The sequence below is a fragment of the Triticum aestivum genome, chromosome 3D (assembly GCF_018294505.1).
Source record: "Triticum aestivum cultivar Chinese Spring chromosome 3D, IWGSC CS RefSeq v2.1, whole genome shotgun sequence".
Taxonomy (NCBI): Eukaryota; Viridiplantae; Streptophyta; class Magnoliopsida; order Poales; family Poaceae; genus Triticum; species Triticum aestivum.
The window spans coordinates 14,056,926-14,068,038 of record NC_057802.1 but is presented as its reverse complement, the minus strand read 5'-3'; the positions used below and the strand labels follow the sequence as shown (position 1 = coordinate 14,068,038).

General features: G+C 49.7%; 1 protein-coding gene across 1 annotated transcript; it reads left to right on the top strand.

Annotated features, from left to right (window-relative positions):
- Positions 1–308: 308 nt before the first annotated feature.
- On the top strand, positions 309–3,576 carry LOC123073786 (HIPL1 protein). Its single transcript, XM_044496822.1, has 7 exons — positions 309–509; positions 590–747; positions 853–1,617; positions 1,700–1,916; positions 2,316–2,485; positions 2,579–2,820; positions 2,952–3,576. The coding sequence occupies exons 1-7, from the start codon at positions 407–409 to the stop codon at positions 3,349–3,351; spliced, it is 2,055 nt and encodes a 684-aa protein (XP_044352757.1). The 5' UTR covers positions 309–406; the 3' UTR covers positions 3,352–3,576.
- The last annotated feature ends 7,537 nt before the right edge of the window (positions 3,577–11,113 follow it).

Below are 11,113 nucleotides of genomic sequence, written 5' to 3'. Positions count from 1 at the left end.
ATTATTTTTGGGCACAGGTGTCTTTGTCTTACATTGAAGAAATACAAATATGCAGTCCGATATCATGAAGGGGAATCCCGTTGGATGTCTTGGTGACATGTGGATGTGGGATCTAGACCGACGTGTCCATGCGTTCTGTTCGCCCATTTCCGTTGACAATTAGCAATCAGTTTCACCTTGTCACTTTCACAATCCAAACAGGTACATTTGTCCCCGAGCGGTCCATGAGTTTACTTTAATCATCTCACAAGTTTTAGTATGGACATGGTTGTCATTATCATCCAGCATTTGGCAGATTTGTCCCAATATTTGGTCAACGCCTGCATCCTCACGCCTCCATACAGTCAGTTCTACTACGGCTCCATTTCTTCCCTCACATCTTCACCTCCTTCACGATCGAGGCACCATGAGGTTGTCGTCGATGGCAAACGCGACGCTCTTCATCGCTGCCGTTGTCCTCTTCCTCGCCGTCAAGGACAGCCATTGCGCGCAATTGTGCATGGACTCGAGTATGCCGTCGATCTCTTGAAATTTCTACGTGTTGTTTTGCTTCTCCGAGCAGTTTGTGACTTTCGATCATGTCGAGCAGCCTTCCCAAGGCCGGTCAACGGTTCCCTTTCCTTCTGCGGCTACAATGGCACCGCTTGCTGCAACGCGACGGACGACGCCGCGGTCCGGCAGCGGTTTGCCGCCATGAACATCTCAGGCACGCCGTGCGGCCACCTTGTCAAGTCCATCCTTTGCGCGGTATGGTTTCTTGCTCACTACTAGGAGTAGCTTTCTAGCTGGATCGAACTACCATGGCCATGGAAGGCCGGCTCTGCGACTCACACAATGGGGTTCATGTTGCAGAGATGCAACCCGTACGCCGGCGAGCTCTTCACCGTCGAAAAAAGCCCTCGGACGGTGCCACTGCTATGCAATTCCACCGGCATGTCGAGCCGGGTCAGCGGCGAGGCCGCAGCGACGGGGTACTGCGCGCAGGTGTGGGACACCTGCAAGGACGTCTCCATCCCGGGCTCCCCGTTCCAGCCGCCCAAGGGCGGCGCGTCGGCGCTGAAGCTCACCGAGGTGTGGCAGTCGGAGGGCGACTTCTGCGGCGCGCTAGGCGGCGGACCCATCTGCTTCGACGGCGAGGCCGCAGCGTTCAATGCCACCCGCGTCGTGCCGCCGGTGAACGGCATGTGCCTGGAGCGCCTCAGCAACGGCTCGTACCTCAACATGGCGGCGCACCCGGACGGCTCCAACCGCGTGTTCCTCAACAACCAGGCCGGCAAGGTGTTCCTCGCCACCGTGCCCCCGCACGGCTCCGGCAAGCCGCTTGAGCTGGACGTGTCCAACCCGTTCCTCGACATCACCGACGAGGTGCACTTCGACAACGAGTTCGGCCTCCTCGGCATGGCCTTCCACCCGGACTTCGACAAGAACGGCCGCTTCTTCGTCTCCTACAGCTGCGACAAAACGCAGTCGGCGTCGTGCTCAGGCAGGTGCGCCTGCAACTCCGACATCGGGTGCGACCCGTCCAAGCTCGGCGCGGACAACGGCGCGCAGCCGTGCCAGTACCAGAGCGTCATCGCCGAGTACACCGCCAATACCTCCTCCGGCTCGCCTTCGACGGTACGTAGTAGTGCACGGTATCATGTCAAATTCTCGTCCGGTGTGTGCTGAACTGCTGATGCGCCGCCGTGCGGTGCCTCAGGCGACCTCCGCAAACCCGACGGAGGCGAGGCGGATCATGACGCTCGGGTTGCCGTTCACCACCCACCACGGCGGGCAGATCCTCTTCAGCCCGGGAGACGGCTACATGTACTTCATGATGGGCGACGGCGGCAACGTTGGCGACCCGTGGAACTTCGCGCAGAACAAGGGGACCCTGCTCGGGAAGATCATCCGGATCGACGTCAACAACATGCCAAGTAATGCAACTAGAAACTCAATTTACTTTCTCTGGAATAAGTATACTAATTGATCCAGTTTGAAGGTACTTTTTTTGTTGCAACTGAAACTCTGGGGACCATCAGTATCTCTTTCGACTATATTTGGTGGCAACTGTTTAAAGTTCATGATTATATTCAAATTCAAATTTCCGTCAGAATGCCTAATTTCAGTAGAATAAAATAATCGATTCAGTTTGAAAGTCATTAGTTTACGTTTTCTGGAAAACGAACATGAATATTGCAACAGAAACTCTAAGAACTATCGGTATCACTTTCGATTATATATGATGGCAACTGTTTATACTTCATGATTATATTCAAATTCAAATTTCTGTCAGAATGCCTAATTTTTCGTGTTCAAATTTGAACTACGTTCAGCTGGTAACAGCACTCCCGGTTGGGGCAACTACGGTATCCCCAAGGACAACCCGTTCTCCGTGGACCCCAAGTTCGCGCCGGAGGTCTTCGCTTTGGGCTTCAAGAACCCGTGGCGTTGCAGCTTCGACTCCGGCAAGCCATCCTACTTCTTTTGTGCCGATGTCGGCCAGGTAACCTCTCGCGTCCCCATGCTTTATGACCACAATTCGTACCAATAAATTCACCGTGAGATGGGTCATGGTGAAATCTGTGTGAATTTGCAGTCTCTGTACGAGGAGGTCAGCCTGGTGGTGAAAGGCGGGAACTACGGGTGGCGCGTGTTCGAGGGAGACCAATCGTACCCAGCACTATCAACTCCCGGAGGGAACACCTCGGCCGACTCCATCAACGCCATCTCGCCCGTCATGGGTTACGCCCACAACACCGTCAACAACAATGTTGGCTCCGCCTCCATCGCCGGCGGCTATGTCTACCGCTCTATGACTAACCCTTGCCTCAACGGCAGGTAATAATTACACATCTCGATCGATGTCATTCACCACCTCATTTTGTTGTTGCTTTCATGGCATTCTCAAGCAACCAGCGACCATGGCATGTGTCGTGTGTTAATTTCATCTTGCCCTTCCATGTGTACAGGTACATCTACGCGGACCTATACGCACAGTCGATGTGGTCGGGGATTGAGATACCGGAGAACAGTGGAGTGTACAATGTGACACCATTTAGGTTCGCTTGCTCCGCGGCATCGCCAATCCCATGTGATGTCGCGGCCAAGAGCCCACTGCCCTCGCTCGGCTACATCTTCTCCTTCGGCGAGGATAGCGCCAAGGACTTATACCTGCTCACCAGCAAGGGCGTGTACAGGGTAGTCGATCCCAACAGCTGCAACTATGCATGCCCGATAAAGAGCTCCGCGGAGGTAGGGGTGCCCCCATCTGCAGCATCGCCGAGCTCCGCATTCAATGTGCAAAGTTCCACCCTGACAACAATGTTGTTGGTAGGAGTGTTACTTGTCTTGTCGAGCTTGGGTTTTTGAGGAGAACCGTTACTTTTGAGTTCACAGTGTTTTGCAAAATAGCCAAATGATTGTGGTGTTTTGATGGTATATATTTTAGATAATCTCTCTGTGTGTGATAACGTGTAATTTTGGAGTCTGTATTTTATGAAGTTTACAAGTCAAGCATGGTATTGCATAAGATCTCCAAGGTGATCCAAAAAGGGATTTTTCGATTTGAACAAGAATTGATTAAATATTGTAATACTCACCCGTTAGGCCTTGTTTTGGCAGGGTGTTTGATGGAGGTTTGGTGAATCCCTCCCCTTCATCAATCCCCTACTTTCTCGTCTCATACCTAATTCTTTCCTATACCTAATGTTTGTCATCAACCAAACGAGCGGGCACAACACATAGACAAGCACGGTGATCGTCTATGAAATGGAGCGCCACGCCTCAGGCGCGCGTGGTACTGTTAGCGGTGGCGGCGCGTTGGCCTCAACTACAACCGTTGACTCTGCCAGTGCCTACGCGAGGCCTGGCCATCTCACGTACTCCCTCCGTCCGGTGAAGAGTGTACATCTACAAATTTTAGAACAAAATATGGAGTTGAATAAAAAATGCACTGGAAAGGTGCAAGCCATCATCTCTCTTCTCTTTAATTACCCAACCCTCAATGAGCTAAGTGCATGTAGAAATTAGGAAGACCATGTCTACTCTTCACCGGACGGAGGGAGTACTACCTGTAGTCGCCGCACGGCAAAAGGGAGCTTCCGCCTAGGTCATCTCTGTTCGCGGTTGGAGGGGATAGGAAGGCAATGGAGAGCCAGTTTCTACTGTGCCGCCTGGTCCTCAGTCCCCACACATTCCTCCATTAATGCGTTGCCTCGAGCAACGGAGGGGAACGGATCGGAAGACGAGACGAGATTAGTAAGGCGAGAGCAGCTAGATGACGATAGGATTCACACGCCGGTTTCTTCTACTAGTGTACCAAAAAACCAAACAAGCCCTCTTTTTTAGGTGAAACACACAGAACATGTTTGGATACAGAGGGGAAACGAAATGGGAGTTTACACGTGGGAGTTTTAATTTTTATTCCCAAATCCATGTTGGGTGTGTGCCGGGAATCAGGATTAATGCATGCAGGATGTTAGACCAACTCCAATGCACGACCCCAAATGGTCCGGCCGCGTCCGTTTGAAGTAAACAGACACAAAACGCGGTCGAATGCGCGGGAACAACCAGACAAACTTCCGTTCTTTGTCCAGTTTTGGCCCATTCCCAGCCCAAATCTGGGCCGCGTTTGCGTCAAGAGGACAGAACGCGGACATGCAGGACATGCACCCTTGTCCTTCCTTGGCCCATCCATCGGTGGAACAGATGCCCCTTTTCTCTTCCCCTGCCCCCCCCCCCCCCCCCCCCGGGGGCTATCGCTGCCGCCACCCATACCCATTTTCTCGACCACCTTCCTCGCTTTCCTGCCAGGCCGCCCAAACCACAACCACGTCATGCTGCAGCCGGCCCATGCTCGCGTTTCGGAAGAGTTTTTTGCTGGCATTCGTGGCTCTTTGTTCATGCAGCTGATGCGAGAGAATCTACGGCCGCCGACGACGCCCATCAACCCCAACACCTCCCAGCAGGCGCTGCATAGCCGCAGGGCGCCGCCGGCCAACGCCAACGTTGCCTGCTGCCTGTGAGGGGAGTTCGAGGTGCTCTTCCCAGCCGCGTCTCCATCTCGACCGCAAGGTGTTCGACACTTTGCTCACAAGGTACCATGGATAGTGGGGATGAGTATTTTTCCCCACAACTTTATTTGTTCATCCGATGATTCGTCCTCGGATAACGAAGACCTTGTGGTAGCTGCATTGGCTGTCAATTACCACATTCCTAGTTAGCGGCCTCGGTTTAGGGGATCAATCTCGGGCCATGCTCTGACCTTGAACCGCAATAGGGACAGCGGCCACGCCCTACTCTATGTTGATTACTTTGAGAATACCGTGCTCTTCAAGCCACATCAATTCCGCTGCCGCTTCAGTATCGAGAGACATGTGTTCAATCGTATTCGGAAGGGAGTGGTAGCATATGACCCATAGTTTGAGTGCAAAGAGGATGCCCTTGAGAAAAGCTTGGCTTCTCCTCTTATTAGAAATGCACTGCGTGTATTAGCATGCTTGCGTATGGAATTCTAGGTGATCTTGTGGATGAGTACGTGCGTATGAGTGAGTCCACATGCCTCCTATCAACGTACAGTTTCTGCAAGGCCGTGGTCGTAGTGTTTGGCCCTGAGTACCCGAGAGAGCCAACTGCTGCTGATATAGAGATGTTGTTGGCGATCAATGCCGAGAGGGACTTTCCGGGCATGCTTGCACTAGTAGAAAAAGGGCCATTTGTCCCGGTTCATAAGGCCTATCTGTCCCGGTTGGGGAACTGGGACTAAAGGGTCGTTACTAATGCCTAGGCCTTTAGTCCCGGTTCTTACACGAACCGGGACAGATGGGCCTCCACGTGGCCGGTGCTGCGAGTCCAGGCAGGAGGCCCTTTAGTCCTGGTAGGTGGCACCATCCGGGACCAATAGGCATCCACGCGTCAGCTGTTCAGGGGCTAGGGTTTTTGTTTTTTTTTCTGAAAGGGGGGTGGATTTGGGGGTTTTGTATGGTTAATTAAGGTGTTTCATATATTGTGTTAGGTAGCTAATTAATTAATAGAGAGAAGTGTCCTCTCTTATCTGCGTGCTTGGTCGACGCTACGTACTATACGTATAGAGAGGCCCTCGACACGCTAGCTAGTAAGAAAATGAAGGAAACCATTAAGTACAGAAGTTCGTCATGCATACCGAGAGAAGTGATCGACCTCTCCTTCTCCGAGAGATTGGTCGAACAACAAGTTTTTTTATTATCTATCCGACGCTACTGGCTACATACATATACAATATGTAAGATCTCTTACAATCCCCTAGCATCTGAACTCAAGTTCCACATGGTATTCTCCGGCTTTATTGATGACGTGGTCAAGAAAGAATCCCGCCAGTTCCTCTTGAATTGCTTTCATGCGATCTTGTGGTAGGAGTTCATTCCGCGTCTGCCACGTCTGATTTGAAGAAGAGGGTTAATACATATGTATGAATGAAACTCAACAGAAATGATGGTGTAATAAAATGAAAATTGTGAATATTATTGCTTACGCACTTCATATTGTCTTTTAGAGTAGCCCCGCTTATCTTTGCAAGTCGCGTTGTAGATGAACTCGCACACGTAGTATCCACAGTAATCATTCCCTTGTTCCTGCCACAAGCACTTTACGAGAAATAGAGGTCAATCAAACTGATAATGAAGCATTATAAATGGCATTGATGAAAGTAGCTAGAATCAACGGGAGATGCGCACAACTAGCTAGCTAGTAGTACTTACTTTCGGGTATGTATATCGCAGCACCTTCGGCAGTCCCGGAGCTTCTGCGGTGAACTTTTTCCAAACCCTGCAAGACAAAAATAATAATTATTACTTGAGATATCAGGAAATGAACAAAAAGTTGCCGATATGGTGCGATAATGATCGATTGAACTTACTTGTTGAGAATTTTAGTCATGTCTGCATAGGTCTCGAGATCTTTTCGTCTCGAGTCTAAGACAGTTACTAGTCCACGCTCAAGCTTAATCTCCAGGAGAATATAGTGGAAGCTGCGGACGCATGCATAACTCATCAATTACATTACTATAACCTCGCTCGAGTAATAAGGGAAACCGAATATGCACACGACAGTAACACTCACTCTAGGTTGTAAGGAAAGAGTATTAAATCTTTGTTTTGATTTGTTATCAATGATTTGAGAAAGTTGGCCTCGGCATCTTGGGCGCTCTTTTTAACCTGAAATTCATCCATGAGATTTGTGTTAATGAACCCAATATCATACATTTCTGCTTTTCTGCACTCGACGATCTTCAATCTGCATAATATAGTGAGGATAATTATAAATACATGCAATCAAAGAGCTGAGCTATATATAGAGACTTAGTCACAGAAGTAGTACTTACAGACAGTAGCAAGTGACCGTTAATTTATCGAGGGCCTTTTGATTGAAGAACTGGAAGAACTCCTCAAATGGAACATACAACAGATCAATTCCAACGAGGTCATGCTCCTCTTTAACTCTCAGATACAAAGTATCCGTCCCCCCAGACTCTCTGCAGGTTTTCATGTACCAATCATGGAATGTTCGCATCATCGTTGTTAGAGATTTTTCATCTTTGACGAGAGGCTTCCCGTACTCGTATCTGTGTTCGTCCACCTCCAAGAAATCATAATGTACATCGTCGGGCAGGTAATCTCCAAGATTGTTATAACCGGGCACCATCCCTGGATCATTAGCGACGATGTCGCTAGACACATTGAGCGGGGGGCACGATTGGTTCGCTTGTTCGCCGAGCTGGGCAATTTTTTTCCCAGCTGCTCGTCGTTCTTTTAACCTTTGATCACTGACAGTACTTCCCGACCGCTCCGCTTCGAGATATACCTTTTCAGTAACGCGCTCATAGTTGGTTTTCGGCGGAGACTTTGGTGGTTTCCTCAGGCCATCGATAGTGCGCTTTGCTTTCACCGGATCTACCTTCTCCTCCGGAGGTGGATGTCTCTTTGCTTTCACCCCTTCAAAGAAGTCCTTCACTTCTTTTTCCACGATCTTCTTGTTTTCTTCCACGGTCCTCTCATACGGTAACTTCTCTAGAGGCTTGAGAGGTGGACCGTATCTGTATTGCCTCCCGCCTCTGGCTGTACTGCTAGAAGCCGGAGCAGACGGAGCGGCTGCGGCTGTCTTCTTTCGTGCTTGGTTACGAGGCGGAGGAGAAGGACTACGACGCGCCGGAGCAGACGGGGCGGCGGCGGGTCTCTTCCGCCCTTGCTGGGGAGGCGGAGAAGGAGGAGGCTGGTCGCTGCTCGGGCGCGCCGACGCAGGTGGAGAAGGAGGCGGAGTGCCGCCACGCGCCGGAGAAGGAGGCTGAGTGCCCTGATCACTCGCCGGAGGAGGAGGCGGAGTGCCCTGACTCGCCGGAGGAGGACGAGGAGGCGGAGGCGTCCAGTTCGGAAGGTTGATGAGCTCCTTCCGCCATAGGCATGGAGTCTTCAGACAAGAACCCAGCCGAGTCTCCCCGTCACCTGTAGGCTGGTCAAGCTGGAGGTCCTCAAATCTTTCTGTGATTTCATCCACCATCACCCTAGCATATCCTTCTGGAATCGGCCGGCAGTGAAAAGTTGCGCCAGGTTCAGGAGGTGCAACAGAGCCAACAGCCGCATTGACTTTCAATTCCATCCACTGCGTCATAAGGTGGCAATGCTGAGACTCCGTGATAGCATCCACGGGGTAGCTAGCAGGAGCCGTGAAGACAGGCTCCTGAAGCAGCTCCGTGGAAGCCACGCTGCTTCTCCGCTGAGATGGCGGGGTAGCTTCGGGTGTAGCTTCAGCAGGTCGCGTGCTCCGAACTGCGTCTCGTTCCTCTAGCGCTTGTACCCTTGCGTGCAGTGCCTGTAGTTGGGTCAACTCCTTTTTCTTCTTCCTCTCCCGGCGTTTGTAACCGCCTGCGTCGGGAAATCCAGCCTTCCACGAAAGGGAGCCTGGCGTGCCTCGTGTCCGTCTAGGGTGCTCAGGATTCCCGAGGGCCTCTGTGAGCTCGTGATACGTCCATTTTGCATCATGCTTTTATATCGGTATTTATTGCATTATGGGTTGTTATTGCACATTATGTCACAATACTTATGCCTATTCTCTCTTATTTTACAAGGTTTACATAAGGAGGGAGAATGCCGGCGGCTGGAATTCTGGGCTGGAAAAGGAGAAAATATTAGAGACCTATTCTGCACAACTCCAAAAGTCCTAAAACTCCATGAATGTTATTTTTGGAAATAATAAAAAATATTGAGTGGAAGAAATACATCAGGGGGGCCTCCACCTGGCCACGAGGGTGGGGGGCGCGCCCTACCCCCCTGGGCGTGCCCCCTGCCTCGTGGGCCCCCTGTTGGCTCTCCGATGCCCATCTTCTGGTATATGAAGTCTTTCGTCCGAAGAAAAATCATAAGCAAGCTTTCGGGACGAGACTCCGCCGCCACGAGGCGGAACCTTGGCGGAACCAATCTAGGGCTCCGGCAGAGCTGTTCTGCCGGGGACACTTCCCTCCGGGAGGGGGAAATCATCGCCATCGTCATCACCAACGCTCCTCTCATCGGGAGAGGGCAATCTCCATCAACATCTTCACCAGCACCATCTCCTCTCAAATCCTAGTTCATCTCTTGTATCCCATTCTTGTCTCTAAGTCCGGGATTGGTACCTGTAGGTTGCTAGTAGTGTTGATTACCCCTTGTAGTTGATGCTAGTTGGTTTATTTGGTGGAAGATCATATGTTCAGATCCTATATGCATATTAACACCCCTCTGATTATGAACATGAATATGCTTTGTGAGTAGTTACGTTTGTTCCTGAGGACATGGGAGAAGTCTTGCTATTAGTAGTCATGTGAATTTGGTATTCGTTCGATATTTTGATGAGATGTATGTTGTCTATCCTCTAGTGGTGTTATGTGAACGTCGACTACATAACACTTCACCATTATTTGGGCCTAGAGGAAGGCATTGGGAAGTAATAAGTAGATGATGGGTTGCTAGAGTGACAGAAGCTTAAACCCTAGTTTATGCATTGCTTCGTAAGGGGCTGATTTGGATCCATATGTTTCATGCTATGGTTAGGTTTACCTTAATACTTTTGTTGTAGTTGCGGATGCTTGCAATAGAGGTTAATCATAAGTGGGATGCTTGTTCAAGTAAGAACAACACCCAAGCACCGGTCCACCCACATATCAAATTATCAAAGTACCGAACGCGAATCATATGAACGTGATGAAAACTAGCTTGACGATAATTCCCATGTGTCCTCGGGAGCGCTTTTCTCTATATAAGAGTTCGTCCAGGCTTTTCCTTTGCTACAAAAAGGATTGGGCCACCTTGCTGCACTTTATTTACTTTTGTTACTTGTTTCTTGTTACAAATCATCCTATCACAGAACTATCTGTTACGTATAATTTCAGTGCTTGCAGAGAATACCTTGCTGAAAACCGCTTATCATTTCCTTCTGCTCCTCGTTGGGTTCGACACTCTTACTTATCGAAAGGACTATGATAGATCCCCTATACTTGTGCGTCATCAAGACTCTTTTCTGGCGCCGTTGCCGGGGAGTGAAGCACCTTTGGTAGGTGGAATTTGGTAAGGAAAAATTTATATAGTGTGCTGAAATTTACTATCACTTGTTACTATGGAAAGTAATCCTCTGAGGGGCTTGTTCGGGGTATCTTCACCCCGGCCAGTAGAGCAAATAGTTGCTCCTCAACCTACTGAACCTAATGAAAATGAAAATGTCCACTTTGAAATTCCTTCGGGTATGTTAGAAAAACTGCTAGCTAATCCTTTCGCAGGAGATGGAACAAAGCATCCTGATGAGCACTTAATATATGTGGATGAAGTTTGTGGATTATTTAAGCTTGCAAGTGTGCCCGGTGATGTTGTTAAGAAGAAGTTCTTCCCTTTATCTTTGAAGGGAAATGCATTGACATGGTATAGGCTATGTGATGATACGGGGTCATGGAACTACAAACGATTGAAATTGGAATTTCATCAGAAGTTTTATCCTATGCATCTTGTTCATCGTGATCGCAATTATATATAATTTTTGGCCTCGCGAAGGAGAAAGCATCGCTCAAGCTTGGGGAAGGCTTAAATCAATGTTATATTCATGCCCCAATCATGAGCTTCCAAGAGAAATAATTATT